The sequence below is a fragment of the Mirounga angustirostris genome, unplaced genomic scaffold (assembly GCF_029215605.1).
Source record: "Mirounga angustirostris isolate CCGP_5_RB_7025 unplaced genomic scaffold, mMirAng1.0.hap1 SCAF_6, whole genome shotgun sequence".
NCBI lineage: Eukaryota > Metazoa > Chordata > Mammalia > Carnivora > Phocidae > Mirounga > Mirounga angustirostris.
The window spans coordinates 146028452-146052811 of record NW_026991714.1 but is presented as its reverse complement, the minus strand read 5'-3'; the positions used below and the strand labels follow the sequence as shown (position 1 = coordinate 146052811).

The window sequence follows — 24360 nt, the reverse complement described above, 5'->3', positions numbered from 1 at the left end:
TGACAAAAATTTCTGGATGTACTTGGCCTTACAGAAATAGATTTGTACCGCTGTGCACAAATATTCGATGTTATTTTTTTTAACAATAAATTTGGTGAGGACTTCCAACTCAGTACACGGATCTTATTCTTTTAAACCGCCACAAGGGATGTATAGTATGTATACTATCATTGTATAAATGTATAAATATCATGTATTTATTCTCTTAAGCATCTCTAATTTTCACTACTACCAATCCTGCTGCCCTAAAGTCTGTGACTTTCCTTCTTATCTGTCCTCCCATAAGTGCTGGACCAAGACAGCTGGGCTTCCCATACCTTTGTCCACAATCCATAATCTCTATTTTTATGTTTGAATTAACCAAAGTTATTTAAAGTTACGGTTAGCTTTTTTTGTATCCTGCCTTTTTGCCATGTAATTCACTTCTCACTGTGTACGGTGGATGTTGCTTACACAATTTTGGTTTTTTTTGGAATTTGTAGGAATTTCCTTTGTTGCAAATTCCACAGGGTCATTCATTGGCATTTGAAAAGAACAATCTCTCCATAGACCCCAAACTTGTTAATTACAGCTATCCCAACCCTCTGGGTCCCTGCTTACCTTCTGCTAGGTTTGTTGATTTCTGAGTCAGCGCCTGTGATGATGGCTTTGTCAATGTTTTTCATCGTATTTCTATTTGTTTTGCTCCAATTACGTTGTTAGAGACAAAGTTCATGACTACTGGGCCTTCTTGGTGAGATCTTCCTGTTTGCTTATGGTCTGCGCCTTTAATTCAGTGCTGGCCCTTCTTGAGGAAGTCCTACCGTCTTCCCTGGTCCTTTTGACTCTCCCACGCTGCTGTTTTTTGGTGTTTCTAACTGTTTGCAGCCAGGATTTACATTTTCCTTTTGTCCCATCTTAACATCTTTTATTTTTCATGGATGAGTTTAACCCATTTATACCATAAGCACTGCTATGCTGGGCTGTAGCCCTACCTGATTTTGTTTCCTACTTACCACTAACTTTTGTAAAGTTAGCTTTTTTCCTTTATATGGTAGCTCTCCCTATAGATCACTGCGGACGGAACATCCTGTACCACCCACTCAGCTTTTTATCCTGCTCTGTCATTCTTCCTGCCTCAGGGAAACTTCCAGATCCCTCTGGAGGGGAGGACATTTTCTGGAATTGCTTTAGTGCCCTTTTCAGTACTTCGCTCTCCTTCCAGCCGCATCTTTCCATCGCCCTGCACACCCCACTCCCCAGTTTTTCTCCCAGAACACGCGGGCTCCCACCTCCCCTACTGATTTATCTCACAGGCCCTCTTCCCAGCTAGCTTCTCTGTTTGAAAAGATCCTAGTGGCATCTTACTGGAAGCCTCCTGAAGATTAATGAACCTGTCAGACCAGAGGAACGAATCTGGGATGGCCCTCATCGGCCAGACTGCCCAAGTTTGCATCATCTCTGTTATGTGCCAGTAAGCATCTTATTTAAGCTCTCCATACCTCAGTCTCCTGACCTGTAAAATGGGTTAACAGGAGCACCTACTGCATAGGGTTGTTATGAGTTAATATGTGCCAAGAGTGTAGAGTAACGGCTGATGAGACCTCAAGAGATATTAGCGCTCAGAGTCATCATTCTAAAGGATCTAAAGAAGTACTTTTGCGTAGGGTTGGCCTTGGTACTTTCCTATTCAATCTCCGTGTGAGGACATACTAATGAGAACAGAAAAGCGACACCTGAGATGAACACACATTTCGATAAGTATCTAGTCTTTCTCAGCTCTGTGCAGCGCTTTAGACCCTTAGATGCTGTGAATGCTCGGCACATGCCACTGAATGACAAAAGAAGAAAGGGACTGATATCTGGATTTCTAAACTAATGTAGGAAATACCGGGGAACAGATAGGCTGAAGCCTCCGATGGCATTAGGTTATAGCATATCACTGAGTAAAAGACACAACAATATAAAATTTCCCAAAGTAGGACTATAAAGCACAGACATAAATATCAGCTAGATAAAACCTATACGGTAAGATGTGCTCAAAAGAGGTGACCTCTCTACTGAAGAGTTGCTTCAGCAAAAAAAAAAAAAAAAGGGTCCCCTGGTAAAATTTTCTCTAGCTTCAGAAATTAAACTTGGTCTACATTGTGAGACCTCTTCTCTGAAAACAAACGAAATTGGCTCACATGAGAGGCAAGCTATCAGCTTGGGAAACGAAAGTGTTCTGCATTTTGCAGGAAGATTACATTATTTGGTTACTTTATCTGTATGTGTAACAGTTTTGCTTTGTCCGAGTAGCAAAAATCTCCAGTTAACCGAGTGCTGTATTTTTTTATTCTCCACAGAATACTGATTTTGTAATATTGAATAGCCTGATTGATATTATACCATTAAAACAAAACTTTCACTTTATGAAAGATCAGCAAAAGTACAGCAGCAAGGATATAACTAGTGCATTTACTAACATACGTCATAATCATAAAACCAAATCAGACAATAATCGTCACATCGAACATGCCAACTTTAACCTACGGGAGCTGGTGTCTTTGGGAGGTGATTAATATATGTAAGTAATGACAATGATCAGTGGCAATACTTTTGAAATATTAACTCTTTGTCAGTTACACCTAAAATAAATCAACAAGAATACTGAAGTATAACGAGACTGAAATCCAAAATTTGTTGAACAGAGATGACGTCAAATAGGAGGCAGAGCACTGAACTGGGAGCCAGTGCGTCTGGATCCTCGTCTTGTCTTAAAAAAAAATGGCATCACCACCTATACATTTTGTTGAGCTCTGCCTTTCCATAATCTATTGTACTGTGAAACAATAGATTTTTTCTTTCCCGATATAAAATTATTTTTATATTATTTTTTACACCACTGAATGTTTTTTCAAACTCTACAGGCCCCTTCTCTCATTCCTTGTAAGATTTTGATATACTTTTTTTTTTTTAAAGATTTTATTTATTTATTTGACAGAGAGAGAGAGACAGCGACAGAGGGAACACAAGCAGGGGGAGTGGGAGAGGGAGAAGCAGGCTTCCCGTGGAGCAGGGAGCCCGATGCGGGGCTCGATCCCAGGACCCCGGGATCATGACCTGAGCCGAAGGCAGACGCCTAACGACTGAGCCACCCAGGCGCCCCAGATATACTTCTTTACAGGAACAAGATTTCTCTCTCTTGAACATCACTGAACCAAAACATAATTTCTGCATTACTATTCATGATCAGGCCCAATAACTAAGTTTGAGGAAACACTATTCAATTCAAATATAGAAAGAAATGACATTGTTGAGAAGTAGTGCACAATACAATGAATATTATAATATTGAATATGTTCTGATTATGAAACAAAATTACTTAAAGTTTATGCTTGAAAACTAATAGAGAGACTTGTTTTAGATTTTTTTTGTAAGTGGGCTCCATGCCCAACATGGGGCTCGAACTCACAACCCTGAGATCAAGAGTCACGCATTGCTTTACTGACTAAGCCAGCCAGGTGCCCCAAGAGACTTGTTTTTAAAATGATCTGCTGAGGGACGCCTGGGTGGCTCAGTTGGTTAAGCGACTGCCTTCGGCTCAGGTCATGATCCTGGAGTCCCGGGATCGAGTCCCACATCGGGCTCCCTGCTCAGCAAGGGAGTCTGCTTCTCCCTCTGACCCTCCCCTCTCACATGTGCTCTCTCTCTCTCTCTCTCTCAAAAAAAAAAAAAAAAAAATCAAATGTCAAAAAAAATAAGTAAATAAAATGATCTGCTGATATCATCATGAAATGCATCTTTTATGCAGGTCAATTATAGCAACAATTATATTGCTTTACTTTGTTAAAATAATGTCTTCAATCATATGATCTATAGAACTATACACTATTTTCCACCCACTTCCAGATATTTAGAACTAGAACTTTCAGATTTTTCTTTAACTTAAACTTTTTTTAGATTTTTCTAAATACATTTTCAGTTTCTACCTAGTTTAGAAACTCAGAATTGATCTATAGAACTGCCAACTGTGACAAAACCTTCTCCAAATGATTTTAAAAAATAAAAATTTAACAGGAATATAAAATAGCCATGTCTGTTAAGTAATACTTCAAATGTATTTTTCCAAATGCTGACAGAGTGAAACTTCTGTCTGCCCCAAAGTTGGAATGATTAATACGTACACAACTCTAAAAATAGTTCTGGAGAAAATATGGATGCATTTCTTCCCAAATTCGAAAAATGATTTCCCATGCGTCTCTGATGCAGACTGGAACAACAGATAAAACGGTAAAGGTCTAGCCCAAGAACCATGACTAAGGGCTTAAACAGAATGCTTCGATGTTGTGGAGGTTTACTTCCCCAACAAGGCACGATAGTTCAGAATTTTCTACCAGCAACCAGGGGGAGAGGCCCCACTCCCTCGGAGGTCAGTATTCTGCACCAATGTGCTTTGCAATGGTGTTCAGCTGGATATTTGAAGTTCCTTCATATATTGTACCTTAAACAAAAGGGAGCAAAAGGAACAATTAGGAGCGCACCCACAGCTACATGTCTACACAAGAAATTGCTCTTACATGTCACCTCTGTGGTTGCTATAAGACTGTCCCCAGTGACATCACTCCATGTCCCTGAATATGGTACAATATGACAAAGTCATTCTATCTATGAGATGATAATATTCCATTTTGGAAACTGGATGCTGATTCCAGAATCAGTATGAAACAGCTGAAGTTTGTCGTTCCTCAACTATCAATGCATAAGTCTGGACTGTCCCTCAGGAACGGGCAGCTTTGACAACCCCTCGTTTTCGTCTTCCCACCTGGTAGTGGAGCATCAGAACACTCAGGCTTGATTAGGCATGAGGCTTCTGGAATTAGAACTTCGCTTCAAAGAACGGCATTCAACACATCAAATGTATTAACATGTTTAGTGAAAGAAAAATTACAACAGCTGATTTTGTTGCACTTTTACTAAAAGGCCTGTTGAGGGATTTAAAAAGGCAATTTGAGGTTTTAAAAGATATACATCCATCTTTTTCTTGAAGAAAAAGGTGGGGGGAAAAACCCAGCCACAGAAGAGAGCCAATAAACCCAAGATTGAAGAGAGTAAAACTGCCTTTGCCTGAGTATCGTAGGATAAAATCAAACACAGCAGCCCCAACAGCCACAGAGGCAAATAAAACAAAACGTAAAAAATCTGTTTACCAATTTTTGCATCTCGGAAGTATTTTTCCACAGGGTAATCTTTGGTGTAGCCGACTCCTCCCATCCACTCAATACACTTACTAGTTGTGAGGCCTGCAACCTGCCAAAACCAAGCAGCAAATGACGTGTTGAGACCACGTAACTGATGCACCATAAACACTCCTGCAGAATAGTCTAGTAACATGGATTCACTGCTATTGGCAAGTGGAAGGACTGAAGTTACCTAGCATTGTCTCTTCAGTCTCCTTCCCTAAACCATTAATGTAAACTGTCCTATTAATTCACAAAATTCCCATTTTCTTAAGAAAATTAGGGTACTGGGCGCCTGGGTAGCTCAGATGGTTAAGCGTCTGCCTTCGGCTCAGGTCACGATCCCAGGGTCCTGGGATCGAGTCCCGCATCGGGCTCTCTGCTCGGCAGGGAGCCTGCTTCTCCCTCTGCCTCTCTCTCTGTCTCTCATGAATAAATAAATAAAATATTAAAAAAAAAGAAAAGAAAATTAGGGTACTGATCAGACACAGTCACATGCTGCCAACAGGCATCATTCATTTAGCAAATATTTATCAAGGGCCTTCTTTATCTCACGCACTCGGCCAGCCACTGGGTAAACCATGGTGGGGGGTGGCCGGTCACTGCCCTTTTTGGTTCACACAGCAAACTAACAATTACAGAAACAGGTAAAGTCTACAGGGCAACAGAAGAGCTGGCTGGGAAAACTGATGTGATTTAGGGGTTGGCGGGGGGAGCGTGCGAGGAAATGACAGCTTTGCTGAGCCCCAAAGGACGAGTTAGGGGACCTTTCAAGTTGAGGGACATGTGGGAGTGCTTCAGGGGGAAAACGGGCTTATCACCCTCAGGGACCTGGGGGGCCGTGGGCCGGGGTCAGGGCACACTGTGAAGAGAATGGAGAGGCAGGTGGGCCTCATGATGGCAGGCGGGCTGAAGACTGCGACGGCCCCCAAAGACGTCCACATGCTACTCCCCAGGAACGGTAATGTTTGTTACCTTACATGACCATGGGGACCCACAGATGTGGTAAGTTGAGGGCTTTGAGATGGGAGATGGTCCTGGCTAGCCTGGGTGTGGCCAATGGCATCGTGAGGGTCCCCTTAAGGGAAAGAGGGAGGCAAGAGAGCCAAAACCAGATTTGAACACGCTCCCCCGAGAGCCTCGAAGGTGGAGGACGGGGCTGTGAATGGGGGAATGTGAGAAGCCTCGAGAAGCGGGAAGAGTGAGGAAATGGATTCTCTCCAGAGCCTCTGAAAGGCAGCTCTGCTGACACTCTGATTTTATCCCAATGATAACTCAGACTTCTGACCTCCAGAGCCATGAGATAATAAAATTGTATTGTTTTAGGCCACTAAATTTTTGTTAAAAGCAGCAGGAAATGAATACAAATATTGTCCCTTTTGCTGTGAGAAGCCATGAAGGTTAAGCTGGAGTGACACGGTCTCCTGGACATTCTGAAAAGGGAAGACCGGACTGGAGGAAGAAGCAACAGGGTCCAACGAACAGTCAGAAGGTGAGTGGGGTCGTCTGGTCAAGAAATGGCACGGCTTGGACAACAGGGGGCAGTGGAAGGGGAGAGAAATATGTTAAGTGCAAGAAATACTCAGGGGGCAGAACCCTCAGCAACTGATGATGGGGTTCAAGGTGGGGATGAGGGGGAACAGGGTGGCAGATGGCTCAGGTCCCTGACTGGTACAATGGGGTGGGCAGGTCCAGTGGAAATTGGATCTATTAGTCTGGAACCCAGAAGGGAGGTTGAGGCAGGTGATGAAATTTGAGGGCTGAGAGGTTAAGGGATTATTCCAAGCTATGGAATGACTAAGACAAACTACAGAGGTTGGGAAGTAGCAGCCAGTGATTTGGCAAAGTTCTCCAGCCAAAGTCTACCGGGTTAAACAGAGAATGCTTTAGGTATCAACAGAAAACATTCAACCGAAACATGAACAATCTCTTCTTGCTGTTTTTACTTCACATGATTTGCCCCAATCAGAAACCAGGGATGGGATGCCATCATTCAGATGAGGCTCACCCAGGGATTCACTGATGGGTGTTCTACCTGAATTGGGTGACTCAGTTTCCACTGAAGAGCCTGTGAAAACACTGAGACCTCATAGAATTAAAGCGCTTTTCTATGGAAGGTTTGCAATTTTGCTTTTCTATTGTAAGAACTGGAAAGTCTATGCTATTTTAGTTGAAAAACAAATGCTCCATCAATACCCCCAAGTGAAAAGGTTAATACATACATAATGGGGGTGCAGAGGGGAAGAAGGCTGAATTACGTATTTCGGTTGTTTGTTGTTTTACCTCTGAGGCATAGTATTTGGCCATAGATGCTTCTTTTATGAATGGCTTTCCAGCTTCTAAAAGCCTAGCAGTGTTGTAGGTTAGCAATCTTGCAGCTTCCAGCTGGGTGGCAACATGGGCCACTTGGTGTTGGAGTCCCTGGAACATTCAGATCCAAGTTAGAGAATTATGATTTCTGAAAACACAGCTTATCCTCAAAGTCTTGCCTGGATATGGAACACTGACAGGCTGAAAACATACCCCCCCCACACCCCCGGGAACAGAATTTGCATTCATTTTGTAGAAATACTTAAAAATCTGCAATCTACAATGAAATTGTTTTTAGAAAACTTTCAAAGTTCATGTAATTCTGTATAATTGTCAAGATTTAAAAAATAATCACAAAATTAGGTTTAACAATTTGCTCTATTTAATAATTAGTTTAAACCCATTCTATGATCAAAATTAAGCTTAACAGTTTTCTTTTAATTACCCATACGAGGTATCTTTAGAGAAGTGTCATGATTATATCTGTTAGTTCACCTGACCCCGTATCCTTCCCCCTCGCCAACTCCAGACACAGAAACAAAGGAGATCTAAAGCCTCCCACAAACTGTCTTCATATTCTGTCCCTTTCCTTGCAATCTCTGTGGTAGCTGGCTCTGAGAAAGTACTCTAGTATAATGAAATGAAAATAGGATCAGAAGCCAAGATGAAACACCTACGGTCTGACACCTGACTAACTGTATGTCCTTGGGAACTCAGTCTCTAGGTGCTTCCGTTTCCCATGGCTAAGATGCCCAGGGAGCACGGGCTGTGGAAGGCCCTGGCCGGGCCCGAAATGCTCAGTCCTTCCAGGCCTTGAACTGACTGCACATGCCCACTGTGCACCCAGGCCAGAACGCACTGTGCCTGGAATCTCTATGCACATGCAATCTGTGTGTGCTTGTCTAAGGCCAAGTCCTTATTACGGCACCTGAAGACAATGCAGGCCAACAGAGCCGGGAAGGTAGTAAGAAATTGGACTTAGAGCCTCGAGCTGCTTACAGGGAGGTTTTACAAACATGTAAAGTAATTACTCCGGATTTTTAGGTAAAGTGCTTGCGTGAGCTCGGTAGGCTGCCACTCCGGGCCTTCCCTAACCTGGCGAGGCCTCCACATGGCCTGGAAGATGCCACTTGCCCCCAGCGGTCTCCTTATCTGGGGAGCTCCAAGAAGCCACATCATTAGACCAGGCCAGTATCTTTCAACGCACTTGGCTGAGAACATCTCATTTGCACTCACTGCAGCAAACTGTACCTTCTACCAGAAAGGAGTGTCAAAGTGTAGTCGTTGGAGATTACTGCGTGGCTGTCTTGCACAGAGGATTCCTAACGTGTGTTACCATTTACTGAGCACTTGTCACACTCAGGCAACATGCTAAATACTCTCCACACCTATCTGATGCAGTCACCCTGGTATTCTCTTTAGTTTAGAGATGCAGCAGTGGGGCTTAAAGGGTGAGGTAACTTGTCCACGGCCTACAGCTGGTAAGACAGAGAGCCGGGATTTGAGCCCTGGATGCCTGACTGCAGACCCCATGCCCTAGAACTTGGGAAGCAGTGCAGAGACAACTCTAAAGTGCTCATCAAGATATCTGGAGTCATGCCACAGGTGGGCCTCAAGGACTGCTGTTCTGCCCTTGGAGAAGGTCCAGGCATTCAGAGGTATGCACCCTAAGACCTATTCCTTCCTCTTCTCCATCTTTCCCATTAAAATCCGCCCCCCCCCGCCAAGGGGACTCCCTCACGGCTTTATGACACAGCTCTTCATTAGCACGAAACCTTGGGAGGATGGTTCAGTACAAAGAGGCTAATAATTATGTACCTGAAAATCAAATATCCTTTTGCCAAACTGCATCCTTTCTTTCATATAGGGAATAGTGTAGTCAAAGCACCCTTGAGCGAGTCCCAGCATCTGTTCAAAAAAAAAAAAAGAGAGAATTTCTTATTTTGTTGTTAAGTTTACGTTTTTAATTATTCAGGGTATAAATTCCTTTTACAGGCAAATTGAATCGTTGGGGGATAGGGGAAGACTGGAGGCACAAAGGTGGTACCTTCACCCACTGCATTTGTAGAACTTAACTTCCAGTGACTGGGAGAAGATTCGAGTGATTTCATATAAATAGGAGTCTGTTTAATTCTAGCAGAGGTAAATCCTCGGCTCAGCTGTTTTCATACAACCAGGTTACTTCTAAGGAAGCTTCTCGTTCAAGCTCTGATCCTCCAGGCATAAAGTGAGCCATGGAAATTTTGCTCTCAACTGGCCTCGAAGACTATAGAGCAGCTCTCTCTAGTCCTTCAACGTGGAAGGTCACTCCTTAACCTTCTATCTTCCTGTCTGTGTTGCATATTATCAGGATTAATAAGAGCTTCAGGGGAAAGGGCACTAGAACATAAAAGAACAGTGTTGCCCAACCCTGGCTGCACATTAGGTTCATTTGTGGGAACTTGATAAAAAAAAAAAAAAGTGATGTGAGGTCTAAGGACTGAATCCAAATGTTGGGAGTGGAGGGCGTGAGTGGCCGAGGGAGCAGCGTTTTCAAACCTGACTGGTTTCCTGCAGGGCTACACTGAGAGCACCTGTTAAAGACACAGATTTATGTGCTGGGACCAGTCAGGCCATGGTGGCAATCTCAGCTGAACCGTCTCGTTACTAACCAACCCACTGACTGATTCAAGCTCAGAAACGGTTTCTCCATTCCAACACTAGGTGGCCATGAAGTCACTATCCCTCATTATGTCAAAGTATGTGGGTTTTAGAAAAAGAAAAAAAAAAATCAATAGGGAAAGCTTTGGGGGAAATGCCCACAAACATCAATATTTCATTAGTGTTCATTCACATTTTCCTTTAGCCTTTTATTTTAAATTTTCTGGAGAACAGACTATCGAGCTAAAAATTATTAAAGGACACCCCCCCACACACCCAGCCCAAACTTCAGTGGGGCAGCAACCCATTGCACTTTTGGCTGAGATAAGATGATGTCACCAAACTCTTACAGCATGCTGATAATATCCTACGTTGACGTGAAAATTAAAATGACCAGTTGTCAATCACAATAGGCTTTTCCATCTCTGTAAAATGTTTTCACTATCAATCCTGAAAAACTAAATTGTCTTCGGCTGCAGTTTTGAGGATAGATGCCTTCAGTTCGCTGTTATATGTAACTCTTTCTCTAAAAGGCATCCACAGTGTTAACCAAGAAATAATAACTACCTGACCTTAACTTTTAATTAGGTTATAAGATAACTTGGAGTAATTAGATGAAAGCCCAGGCTGTGTATTTTACCGGCAGAGTATCTGTATTATTTATACATGTGAGAACAAGGAGATCCAGTCCTACAGTTTTTAATGCCATATCTGATGAAATAAATCACAGAAAAACAGTAAAAAGAACAGATAAGTCATTTCTCTCATGATGTAGCTTTGTGAGAAACACGGGTTAAGTTTTGATCTAAGAATGTTTTGTTAGCAAATTAACAGCAGCAAAAAAAAAAAAAAAAAAATCTAGAGGAATACTACAACAGTTAACTATTCCAATAGCTAATATGTATAACATCTTCAAAATCGAAACGCTTCAAGTTTTTGAATTTGGGATGTTCACTAATTAAAAATAAACAAATATAGTCTACAAAATGACATTTTTTACAAAAGAGTTTATTTTTAAGTAACCTCTACACCCAACGTGGGGCTTGAACTCATAACTCCAAGAACAAGAGTCACATGCTCTGCCGATTGAGCCAGCCAGGCATCCCCAAAATGACATTTATAATAAAACCAAAGACGCTACTCATTTTGTTAATCAAGAAATCAACCAATTTCGCTTCATAGAAAAATGTAATGTGCATTATAAAGGGCAAATTTGGCTAAAAACATGGCATAGTTCTCATCGTATATATCCATTTAATTGTGGCTATTTTATTTCGAGCACCACACACACAAAATTGCCTGATTTTCCCAGGCAAAACACTAATTCTTTACAGATTACAGACCCTTACTACACAGAATATTTGGTATTTTTAATTAAAAAAATTTTTCTTCTAGAATGAACTTCCAAAACTGAAAAGGCGATTTTTTTTTTAAAAGGCATATTTAATTTACAATATATTTGAGAAGTTATCGATCCAGGTATTGGATAATACTTAACGTTCTCAAAGCAGAAAAAGCGTCACCACTAAGCCATTGTTTGGTTCTCAGGGCGTTACATAATTGACCAAAGTGGGATCTGAAAGAAATCAGTCAGAAGCCATTCTTCCACCTCACGGAAGGGAAGGGCGCCATCTTGTGGTCAACTTCCAATACTCATCAGTTGTACTGCATTTTTTTTTTCTTTTTTTTTTTTCATTATTTTCTTCCTGCGTTTTAATTGACCCACACTGTGGAAATTCAAGCAAAATGGCTAAAACGTGACTAACCTGTGCAGCAATTCCTATTCTGCCTTCATTAAGACTCCCTATGGCATACTTATAGCCGTGTCCAATTTGTCCCAGGATATTGGCTTCTGGAACCTGAAAGGAAAAATGTGCAATTATTTCTACATTTAATTTTACATAATTCGTTTTGATTATATAGCTTTACATACACAACATTCCCAGTCTGTGTGATAGGACTCCAGCCCAGGACTTCAGTGAACTCCAAGGCTACCCCTCGTCTGTCTCCCTCTCCGTGGCTTCCCACATAGCTCTGGGAGAGGACAGGACTCACGTCGGTGCTGCTTGTTATCGCTTCCACTAGCGCCCAGCACAGGCATGTGTTGAACGAATGAATGGATCTAGAAAAAGGGAATCTCCTACAATCCATCAATAACAAATGAATAACCATTTTCCCCAATTCTTGCCTGTACGCTGTAGTATGAGATTGAACATATTGGGAATTACATAAAACATGTAAGTACTTGGCTAAATCAAGGGTGTCAAACCTTTCTTCTGCTGAGACTATTAACCCTGTGAAAATCACCTGAGCTGTGTGCACACACATGCATAAGCACACAAGGGAGGGGCGGAAGGAGAGAAGAAACAGATTAAAATGTTGATTTGTAATTTTAAAAAATCTAGACTAGGAACAATAAAACAATACATTTAGCTTTACAACCTCAGAAGATGGAGTGGGCAGAACAGAGAAAGAAAGGGCAAGCAGGAAGGAAGCCAGTCTGGGGGAATTAGTGAGGCTCGAACATCTATCTGCAAAGTCACCCCATGGATGCCCACATGCTCACTCATGAACCAAAAGATCAAGCCATAATATGAGTGTAAAAAACCTGTCAAAGCCTGTTCCACCTGTGTCAAGTTCTAAAAAGCATTCTGGCAATCTTCTCTTCCTCGCTTTTTTAAAAAATTCAATTTAATTAACATAGTGCATTATTAGTTTCAGAGGTAGAATTCAGTGATTCATCAGTTGCATATAACACCCAGTGCTCATCACATGATGTGCCCTCCTTAATGCCCATCCCCCAGTTGCCCCATCCCTGCCCCTACCTCCCCTCCAGCAACCCTCAGTTTGTTCCCTAGAGTTAAGAGTCTCTTATGGTTTGTCTCCCTCTCTGATTTCATCTTCTTTCTCTTCCTCACTTTTAACAGATTCCACTCTAAACTGTGAGGCGCTGCCCGGTCTTTTCTCAGGCTCACTGGGCGACATCCCCACCTTGTGGCCTTTGGTATACACGGCACGTCCGTCTCTGAAGTCAGTATCAAGTTTATAAAGTATAAATGGTTCCTAAGCATGTAAATTAAAAAGTGTAAATGGGATTAACCCTCAGCATTGGCTCTGAGGTCAGCTTCTGGGCAGAAAGGTTTCCACTCTTCACTTAAACTCTCGGGAAAAGTAGATTTAGCCAAGATGTCACTTAAGAACATCGTCCAAGTCTTACAAAATACTTTCCTGTGCATGCTCAATATGGTGACACTTGTGCATCTGTTGTTCCGTGCAAAGCTTATTTCACGCCAGTCTTTTGCTGGAAATTCTAAGATACCTACCTTGACGTTTTCAAAGGTTAATGGGCAGGTGGAAGAAGCTCTAATCCCCATTTTGTTTTCCGCTTTCCCTATGTGAAGGCCTTCAGTGTCACGATCTACTAGGAAGCACGTAATTCCTTTATACCCCTAAAAAGAAGATATAAAATGCTATGCCACACTTGAACTGATAGGATCCCCTGTTTCCAAGAGCTGAAAGTTAACAGAAAACTAAAACTGAACTTTGGCATTATTATTAATGGGTTCAGAGCTGCAACAGGTGCATTAGTAAACTTGGAAAACATTAGATTCACAATGAAGAAGTCTATAATTAACCATTATGGCTATGAAAATTATTAAGATACGCTAAAGTATTACGTGATCATGAGCATTCCATGTCTTAAATTTAATTTTGTTAAATGCTTTAAAGTTTTGAATGTAATTCAATTAAATGTTATGTCAGAGAAAAGACAATCAAATGTATTTACCTTTTTGCCATATACCTATTTTCCAACTAAATATTCTTAAAAATGAATGTACTAAGTAGGTACTTAAATTCATTCTTAAATAGAAAATGTGAAATCCTACAAAATGAAAGATTAGTTTCCGATATAACATTTTAGGTGGCAATTACTAAATGGACCTCCATGTAATACTAATCACATCAACCATATATATTCGGGGAGGTTAGTAAGTAAAAGGTTGAAAAGATGTCAGTTATCTAACATTTCAGTACTGAGGAGAATGAGGACTTGAAGACAAAGCTTTTGAAAATGCAGGCAGGAAGGAGATATGAAGAGAAAAGGTGGGAAGGGGAAAATAAATTCTGCTTTCAAACTTACAAGGTCAGGGTTTACGTTCGCCATCACCAGGAAGATACCTGCATATTCTGCGTTGCTGATCCACATCTTTGACCCATTGATGACATAATAGCTTCCCTTTTTATCAGCTCTGGTCTTCAAGGCAAATAAATCACTACCTGCTCCAGCCTCTGAAAGGCAGACACTTCCTACCTACATGTGCAAGCAAAAAAATTTCCAAGTTAATAACTGTATTTGTATTCTGTGTAACAAATACTTCCAGTAAAATAAACACATGTCGCTTAAAGCTTGAGCCACTTTTAAAAGCCTGTACTTATAAAATCGTAATAGTATTTTTATAGCATTTCTAAAATATACCCTACCACCTGTCTAAGATAGATTTAAAGACTTAAGCGCACAGATTCATTGTTAAATTTAATTAATTTGTTCTAATAATTGCAGTTTTCTAGACATCTCACTGTAAATGAAACCACCAACAAAAGTATTAAGAAAATATAACTGGGGCCCCCCCCCAAAAAAGATTTTTTTGTCTGATGATTATTCTCTTGAATTTCCAAGCAGAAATGAGAGGCAGAGTGTATTTTTCAAGTAGCATTAATTTCCTGAGCATTGCTTGATTACTGAATGGTGCCACGTTGTGGTCTTGGATAGTAGTCAACATCGCAGCTGGAGATGTCCTAAGTTTAGAAGAGATCGGATTCATTTCAACAACTCCTATTGACTTACTTTTTCTGTCGCAAGCTTGGTCAAATAGGTAGCCTTTTGTTCTTCTGTTCCGTATTTTCTAATTAGATTGTTAACTACTGTGTTCTGGATGTCACATACCAAAGCCACAGAGGCATCAACTTTGGCTAATTCCTCTATCACTAGGATAGATGTAAAAAAGGAAGCTCCTGTTCCTCCATACTTTGTTTCAATTTCAATACCCATCAACTAAAAGGAAAAACAAGGAAACAGATAAAAAAAGAAAAGAGAAATTAGCTTTCTTAAAGATTTTATTTATTTGACAGAGAGAGAGAGCACAAGCAGGGGGGAGCAGCAGAGGGAGAGGGAAAAGCAGTCTCCACGCTGAGCAGGGAGCCCGATGTGGGGCTCGATCCCAGGACCCTGGGATCATGACCTGAGCCAAAGGCAGACACTTAACCATCTGAGCCACCCAGGTGCCAAGAAAGCTAATTTCCATATGGGAAAATTCCTTGCAAGAACAAGTTCAAAATTAAATGTTAACTATATAGATTCCTAATTTTAAAACTGTACGTATATTTTATTTTAAATTGGTATGGCTATTGTACTATCTTGTAAGTAACAAAAACAATAGAAACTATACATACTTGAAAAGGAAGCGGTTAAAGCTAGAACTGCCATTTGTTTATGGAATCTAAAACACAAAAACCAGCAAAACGCTTCAAAGGATGATGGAATGGAAGAATGAGAAAGTGTCTCCTACCGCAGGGAGTCGGAGGAAGGCAGTGGGGCACAATCCCTTCTAGGCAGGCTCCTTGCCTTGACTCATTCAGCCAAGATGATAACTGAAGGACCACTCCTTCTGGGGCATTCTAGGTGGTTAGCAGACATCTGGTGGTGTTTCCTAGAACCCCAACAGACAAGGCGGAGGGGGCCTGGTAAACACGACCAGATGCTGGCCAAGCTTTCCAATGACGGTCTCACTGTTCAGCAGCTACTCCTAAGTCTAGAGCGTGCTTCCACAGTTCTCCATTTTTAAGTGTCCTCATTTCAGAAAGAGAATGTGTGTACGGGTAATTCAAGCCCCAAAGCTGTTAACAGATAAAAGGCTAATGCTGCTTTCTATTCTGCCCAGACACTTCTGGAATCACAGCGTGCTGCAGTCTGGGTCCCGGCGGTTATGGGTCAGCTGAGGGGAAGTTAGTGGGAAGACTGAGAAGGTGAGATCCAGAAATGATGTTCGATGAGGAAACACAGGGCGTGGTAACTATCTGGTTATGGTCTCCTGGACAGCAGTCAGAAACACTGCTTCTCCCAAAAAGCCACCGATTTTTCCTCCTTGGAAATACCGTTTTTGTCAGCTATTGCTACGGCAGGGGACCATAAATAGGGATAAGAGGTGGCTGAGAAGAGCTGGTGTGGGAGGTGCAACCAAGCAGACGCTCCAGCTGAGGTTATACCTAAGCAAGGGCAGCTTGTGGGCTTCAGACCATCCCGCCCGCAAGAACCACCCCGTCAGGAGAGTGATGTTCAGGGGTAGAACACTAATACTTCTCAGAACAGCCCAGAGGCTCTGCCAACAATGAAGATGAAGCCTGCCCGAAAAATGGGACTCCCAGATGCCACCTGACCCACAGATAAGATTCCATGTTCCCAAGCCTTTCATTGCTTTAAAAAAGGTGGAAAAATCACTACTAGGTATGGTACCCACAAGCGGGTCTCTTTAAAGTGGGAAAAGGAAAAACTATTTAGGTTCGGTGGAAAAGGCGGTTTTTCTCCAGCAGGGTAACAGACAAGATTTTAGCCAATGGCTCTGAAGAGGAGCACCAGTTCTGGGATATTTCCTAGTATTCAAAATAAAAGATAAACAAACGTCCCTTCACAGCCACAGAGAGGGAGAGGTGATGAATAAGTGTGGTGATTTTGAAAATGTTCTCCTTGGAGTGCCCATGCTGATAACATTTGACAGTGTTCTCCTCGGAGCCTCCATGCTGGAGCAGTTCTACTTTTATCCATGTTGTGTACTGGGCTTCTGTTAAAGGGCTCTGCGACTTAGGGAGCTGGAAACCGGTTTCCCTGGTTAGTGCGGGATTCAGAGGCCGCCTCTGCTTCTAAGTTTGCGGTGTGCAGAGGGACTCGGGTAGAATACATGGTCTACTGTGAAGTTTTACTAACTAAATCTCAATCTTGGTATTGTTGAGCTGGATCACTCTTTGTTGGGGGGCGGTCCTGGACACTGTAGGATGTTTAGCAGCATGCCTGACCTCTATCCCACCAGATGCCAGCGTCACCCCCAGTTGTGACCACCAAAAATGTCTCCAGAGACTGCCAAATGTCTCTTGGGGGACAAAACAGCCTCTGGTTGAGGACCACAGATCTAAAGAAATCATTCTTTCTTGCTTCCGAGCCCTTCTCTTAAAAAGCACGGTATTCCTAATTTAAAATGCTAAATCAATTTAAAAGAATTTAACTAGGATTTCAACCTAAAAGAGAACACAGAGGGGCACCTGGGTGGCTCCGTCTGTGAAGCGTCTGCCTTTTGCTCAGGTCATGATCTCGGGGTCCTGGGATCGAGCCCCGCCACGGGCTTCCTGCTCAGTGGGGAGCCTGCTTCTCCCTCTGCCCCTCCCCCCCGCTCATGATCTCTTTCTCTCAAAAATAAAAAAAATAAAAATCTTTAAAAGAGAACACAGATAATTTTGACTAGGAAATGAAGAGTTCATTAAGCTATCATTACAGTTCCTGAATTTAAACACATGCATACATTTTAAAGAGGGACAGTACTTATACAAAAGTTTGGAATGGGAAGAATTATAAAGTACATACCCCTTGTTGAAATAATCCTTGTATTATCGAGGTGTCCATTTTTGAATTTTCATCCATTGTTGAAACCAGAGGAGCAACCTGTTCCTGGGCAAATTTGTTAACTGTAGGGGGAAAAAAAATACTGATAATGTCTTTATTCTCTTAATAGGACAGGTTTTACTTTAAAAAAAAAAAAAAGTTTTAAATTATAAAAAAAAATTCCATTCACAAACTGAACATACCCCCCAACACGTCATGGGATCTCACACTGGATCCAACTGGTGACCAGATGGATCCGGAGGTGACACTGGGCCGTCTACTCACCTATGTTCTTTATCATCATCTCCTCATCTGTAAACATCTGGAGGGGGGCACAGGACAGCCCGGGGTTTGTTACACCAAGGAGAGCTGCTGACTGGGAAGATTTCAGGACACGGGGAGGAGTTTTCCAAGAAGACAGGCAAGTTGGGAAGTTTCTTCTTAGCTGTCAGAACAGTCCCATTGAATAGGGAACACACACACACAAGGTAGAGACATATCTGAACATTAGGTTCTTTGGAAATAACTTTTATAATCCCTTCTTACCTCTTGGGTCACCAAAAAAGAGGAGCAGAAGCTGGAACATTTTAAAATTCACTGTCTTGTGAACAAAAACACAAACCAGTTTAACATTATATCCTTTATTCAAGCAATAAGCTCTTCTAACCAACAAATTTCCCAGAGGATTAGCTTTTACCTTTAAGAAAATAGAACTTTCTAGGTGGAATTCTTTCTTTCTTTCTTTTTTTTAAGATTTACTTATTTTGCGGGGCAGGGGCAGAGTGAGAGAAAGAATTTTAAGTCCCACCTGGGGCTCAATCCCACAACCCTAAGACCATGACCTGAGCCGAAATTAAGAGTCAGAGGCTCAACCGACTGCACCACCCAGGAGCCCTGGAACTCATTCTCAAAATGTTGCATTTCATGGACTTCTTTGAAGGGGAAACCTGAATATAAATAACACTACTGGGTGACCACTGCAAAGAGCATTCTAGAGTGGGGCGGGAATAGGTGAGGGCTCAGGGACAACTGAGCGGGGAGGAGAGCCCCCCGTCGACCTGCCCTGGGGGCTGCAGGCACCAGGGCTCTCTTGGTTTTCCAGGCCAGTTCTAGTGTTTCAGCTTCTCTGGTGTTTCAGCTTCAGAGATGGTGCAGCAACAGAGTTAAGAAAACAGGCTCTGAATGGAAAAAAGAGTCTCTTCAACAAATGGTGTTGGGAAAATTGGACAGCCACATGCAGAAGAATGAAACTGGACCATTTCCTTACACCACACACAAAAATAGACTCCAAATGGTTGAAAGAGCTCAATGTCAGACAGGAGTCCATCAAAATCCTAGAGGAGAACACAGGCAGCAACCTCTTCGACCTCAGCCGCAGCAACTTCTTCCTAGAAACATCGCCACAGGCAAGGGAAGCAAGGGCAAAAATGAACTATTGGGACTTCATCAAGATAAAAAGCTTTTGCACAGCAAAGGGAACAGTCAACAAAACCAAAAGACAACCGACAGAATGGGAGAAGGTATTTGCAAATGACATATCAGATAAAGGGCTAGTATCCAAAATCTATAAAGAACTTATCAAACTCAACACCCAAAGAACAAAGAATCCAATCAAGAAATGGGCAGAAGACATGAACAGACATTTTTCCAAAGAAGACACCCAAATGGCCAACAGACACATGAAAAAGTGCTCAACATCGCTCGGCATCAGGGAAATCCAAATCAAAACCTCAATGAGATACCACCTCACACCAGTCAGAATGGCTAAAATTAACAAGTCAGGAAACGACAGATGTTGGCGGGGATGCGGAAAAAGGGGAACCCTCCTACACTGTTGGTGGGAATGCAAGCTGTTGCAACCACTCTGGAAAACAGTATGGAGGTTCCTCAAAAGTTGAAAATAGAGCTCCCATATGATCCAGCAATTGCACTACTGGGTATATTTACCCCAAAGATACAAATGTAGGGATCCAAAGGGGTACGTGTACCCCGATGTTTATAGCAGCAATGTCCACAATAGCCAAACTGTGGGAAGAGCCGAGATGTCCATCGACAGATGAATGGATAAAGAAGATGTGGTATATATATACAATGGAATATTATGCAGCCATCAAAAGGAATGAGATCTTGCCATTTGCAATGACGTGGATGGAACTGGAGCGTGTTATGCTGAGCGAAATAAGTCAATCAGAGAAAGACATGTATCATATGACCTCACTGATATGAGGAATTCTGAATCTCAGGAAACAAACTGAGGGTTGCTGGAGTGGGGGGTGGGGTGGGAGGGATGGGGTGGCTGGGTGATAGACACTGGGGAGGGTATGTGCTATGGTGAGCGCTGTGAATTGTGCAAGACTCTTGAATCACAGATCTGTGCCTCTGAAACAAATAATGCAATATATGTTAAGAAAAAAAAAAGAAGAAGATAGCAGGAGGGGAAGAATGAAGGGGGGAAATCGGAGGGCAAGACGAACCATGAGAGACGATAGACTCTGAAAAACAAACTGAGGGTCCTAGAGGGGAGGGGGGTGGGAGGATGGGTTAGCCTGGTGATGGGTATTAAAGAGGGCATGTTCTGCATGGAGCACTGGGTGTTATGCACAAACAATGAATCATGGAACACTACATCTAAAACTAATGATGTAATGTATGGGGATTAACATAACAATAAAAAAAAGAAAAGAAAACAGGCTTTGGGGGCTGAAAGAACTAGTTTCAAACCCGGCATTTGGTTTTTACCAGCCACATGATCTTGGGCAAATGATTTCAACCTCAGTTAAAACTTCTCGGTCTGTTTCCTTCTCTGAAATATGTAGATAATCATCTTGAGTTTTGTGAGGATGAACGAGATAATCCACTTCATGAAGGGTCTGGCATGGCATCTGCCATACAGTAAGAGCTCGACAGACAGTAATGACTATTTCTACTCGGACCCTGAAGAACACAGCGGTGGTGGTCCTAATAGAGGTAGTCCCTGCAGCAGTAATAGAGTTAAACTGCAAGGCTGGCTTTTCTTGCCATTAGCGTGTCTTCCTGCTGCAGTGTGCCCGATGCTTCAATGTGCCAATTCCTGCTCAAACAATGGATCTGCTCCAATTTTGTTGAAAAAAGAAGCCATCCAATTTGAAATGCTTGCTATATCTTTCCAATTTTATTTTGTAGAACTTTATTACAGGGAAAACAAATAAGTTATTAGTCTTTTTAGGTTCACTAAAAACATGCTAAGGGAAACAAGCCAGCTACAAAGATCACATATTAATAGGATTCTATCTATATGGAATTTCCAGAAAAGGCAAATCCACAGAGATAGAAACTATAGTGGTTGCTTGAGGCTGGGGGTAATGGAAATATTCTATAACTCTGTAAATTACCTCAAAATCATTGCATTATACACTTTAAAAGAGTGAATTTTATGGTATGTAAATTATACAATAAAGCTGTTAAGAAAAGAATTAACGTTGGGGCACCTGGGTGGCTCAGTCGGTTAAGCGTCTGCCTTTGGTTCGGGTCATGGTCTCAGGGTCCTGGGATCCAGCCCCGCATCGGGCTCCCTGCTCAGTGGGAAGCCTGCTTCTCCCTCTCCCACTCCCCCTGCTTGTGTTCCCTCTCTCGCTGTGTCTCTCTCTGTCAAATAAATAAAATCTTTATAAAAAGAAAAAGAAAAGAATTAATGTTTTCCTTTTATTCAACAAGACTTAGAAACAAGTGTTCTGAGCGTCTGACAATTGCCTGAGAATGCAGAGTACCAAGGGGAACACTATAAGGCTCATGGAACAGGCAAAAAGCAAAGCCAATTTTGCAGGATTAAAAAACATACATGGTGTTAAAAAAAAAAAGCAAATGTAGTAATATATTGCAATATATTTTTTCTCAGTAGTTTTCCTTATACATGGAATATATTGCAATATATTTTTTCTCAGTAGTTTTCCTTATACATGGAAGTTTACTGATAAAAAGAAAAAAAACAACAAGTCACTGAGTTTGAACCACTGTTGATCTTTCCTACACTTGGGTCAGTCTTTGTAGTTAATGTACCCAGCAGTCGATGTACTCTTCTCTAGATTCAGGAGGGAAAACAAACATTGGCCGGTTAGAAAAAGAAAATGTGTCTCTCTCAATCTTTAGTTAATTTTGTTTTGTTTGCAGAAGTAGGAGACAGTTTAGGACAAAGTTACATGGAACATTTTTTTCCTTGTTAAAAGACCTAGTTGGGAAAGGAACACTTTGGACTAGAAAGAAGGGGGGGGGGCACACACATGAGGTAGTGATGTCTTCTCCCCAATGAAACAAATGGAAGAATCAAGGGTAAGGAGGACGGAGGTAAGAAATGGAGGTACGTAGGGGCTTCAGGAGGGGAGCAGAAGGACAGAGTGTGATGAGTAGCAGCAGGCCCCAAGGACAGATGGGCTGGGAGAAGGGATGGGATTATGGGAGAAGGAAGAGAGATACCCGTGGGGTGTGTTCTGCTCCGTGGTTGGTGGGACTCAACAGACTTTGGAATTCATGAGAGAATGAGTCAACTAATCTCCATGAAATGATCAGGAAACTAGCCCGTTATATTTTACAACTCCAACACATTGCCCTCGATTCTTCTTTCTAGGGGAGATTATTTACTTCACTAGACCCCCCTACAGAGCTCTTTGTGTCTCTGAGTCAATGTGTCACCTCTGTACCGGAGTTTAACAGAAAGCCCACCACTGAGAAACTTAAGAAGCCAGCAGGTAGTACAATAATACCCATTTGTTCCTGTTTGACACAACTATGACCCACTTAAGTCTAAAAATTGCTACTGACAAAGTGTATGACTGTTCAACACATAACAATTTTTTTAATTTCTTTTAAAGATTTTATTTATTCATTTAGAGAGAGAGAGAGAGAGAGAGGGAGAGAGGCAGAGAGAATCCCAAGTAGACTCCGTGCTGAGCCCAATGTGGGGCTCGATCTCACAACCCTGAGATCACGACCTGAGCCGAAACCTAGAGTCGGAACCTTTAATCCACTGAGCCGCCCAGGCGTCTGACACATAACAATTATTTTAGATTCACAAGACCACAGAGGCAAATGTGCTTTACAAAGTGGGTAGCGCCATACAAAGGTAGGGTGAGCTTACTGAAGATGCCGTCATAAAACACAGCGGCTACACCCTGAAAGGATGGAATCCCTTTTTAACCAAAGCACTGAATGTTATTACCTATCCTTTTGGGCAGAAAAAAAATGTTCCTTTAATAGAACAGTCTTTAATAAAGGAAACATTTCCCTGCCTCGCCATTAAACGCACAGTCCAAGGTTTCTGATGATGATTTTCAACTGTCCCCTGCCCTTCAGTGTTGACCTCAGCCTCTGCAGCATTGGTATCCACTCCATCAAAATGATTTTCCACAGTTATAACCCATTGCACCACATCATCACATTTTTTTGTATAGAGCAGCAATCGAGACTTGAGTGGAATAATAGTTATTTATGCCTTGCCAAATACTTCTTGGAGCTTGAGGATGATCTGTTTCCTACTCAACGGACCAGAGTTCTGCTGCCTTTAGAAGTACTGACGATCGGGCGCCTGGGTGGCTCAGTTGGTTAAGCGACTGCCTTCGGCTCAGGTCATGATCCCACGGTCCTGGGATCGAGCCCCGCATCGGGCTCCCCGCTCAGCGGGAAACCTGCTTCTCCCTCTCCCACTCCCCCTGCTTGTGTTCTCTCTCTCGTTGTCTCTCTCTCTGTCAAATAAATAAATAGAATCTTTAAAAAATAAATAAATAAAAATAAAACATTTTGAGAAAGGGGCTATTAAATTTCACTATATTGCTGTATACCTTTCATTTATGGCACAAAAAAAGGTGAAGAACCCCTGACTGCCGGATGTTCTGGTAGATTTTCTCCTAAACTCATTAAGGTTAGCTGTTAGGAGTCATAACCCTTCTCCATTATGTCTCAGCATAATGAAATATCGTTCCAAACATTCTTTGAGTGCTTTAAGTCTACAGGCTTTTACAATGCCCGAAAGGTAAAAAGGAGGACACAGGAGAGAAGTTTGCTAACCTGCAAAATCCCTCTTAGACTTTTCCAAAGGAAATGTTTTGATAGAACACGAAGGGCTCCACCTTAAATGCCTATATTCAGCGGTTCCCACCAAATGTGTCCCCCTGGGTCTCTTTTCTGCATGTGTGCACGAAGGTGTGTTTTTTTCCCTTTGATTCCATCCCGGCACCCCAGCGTTCAAGGTATCTGGTCTTCTTTTCTTACTTGTAACTTCTTTTTTTTTTTAAAGATTTTATTTATTTATCATTTGAGAGAGCGAGAATGAGAGAGAGAGAGCACATGAGAGGGGAGAGGGTCAGAGGGAGAAGCAAGCTCCTTGCTGAGCAGGGAGCCCGATGCGGGACTCGATCCCGGGACTCCAGGATCATGACCTGAGCCGAAGGCAGTCGCTTAACCAACTGAGCCACCCAGGCACCCCTCTTACTTGTAACTTAACATTTTTTCTTTAAAGATTTTATTTATTTATTTGAGAGAGAGAGAGAGCACAAGCAGGGAGCAACAGAGGGAGAGGGAGATGCGGGACAGACG

The 24360-nt window shown here is 42.1% G+C and overlaps 1 protein-coding gene across 4 annotated transcripts in view; it reads right to left on the bottom strand.

Moving 5' to 3' along the window:
* Nucleotides 1-2417: 2417 nt before the first annotated feature.
* The window catches only part of ACADSB (acyl-CoA dehydrogenase short/branched chain), a 33347-nt gene continuing 11404 nt past the window's right edge, over nucleotides 2418-24360 (bottom strand). For 3 of the 4 annotated variants that reach the window (XM_045879013.3, XM_045879015.3, XM_054508445.1), the window contains exons 2-11: nucleotides 18082-18241; nucleotides 17779-17879; nucleotides 14995-15201; nucleotides 14290-14460; nucleotides 13472-13597; nucleotides 11915-12007; nucleotides 9327-9416; nucleotides 7482-7619; nucleotides 5169-5268; nucleotides 2418-4462 (exon numbers count right to left, since the gene is read on the bottom strand). In XM_045879013.3, coding sequence (XP_045734969.1) covers nucleotides 4392-4462; nucleotides 5169-5268; nucleotides 7482-7619; nucleotides 9327-9416; nucleotides 11915-12007; nucleotides 13472-13597; nucleotides 14290-14460; nucleotides 14995-15201; nucleotides 17779-17879; nucleotides 18082-18241 — 1257 coding nt within the window. In that variant the 3' untranslated portion in view covers nucleotides 2418-4391. Of the gene's footprint in view, nucleotides 4463-5168; nucleotides 5269-7481; nucleotides 7620-9326; nucleotides 9417-11914; nucleotides 12008-13471; nucleotides 13598-14289; nucleotides 14461-14994; nucleotides 15202-17778; nucleotides 17880-18081; nucleotides 18242-18342; nucleotides 19185-24360 lie in introns of all 4 variants that reach the window. The other variant, XM_064595396.1, reaches the window with a different exon arrangement.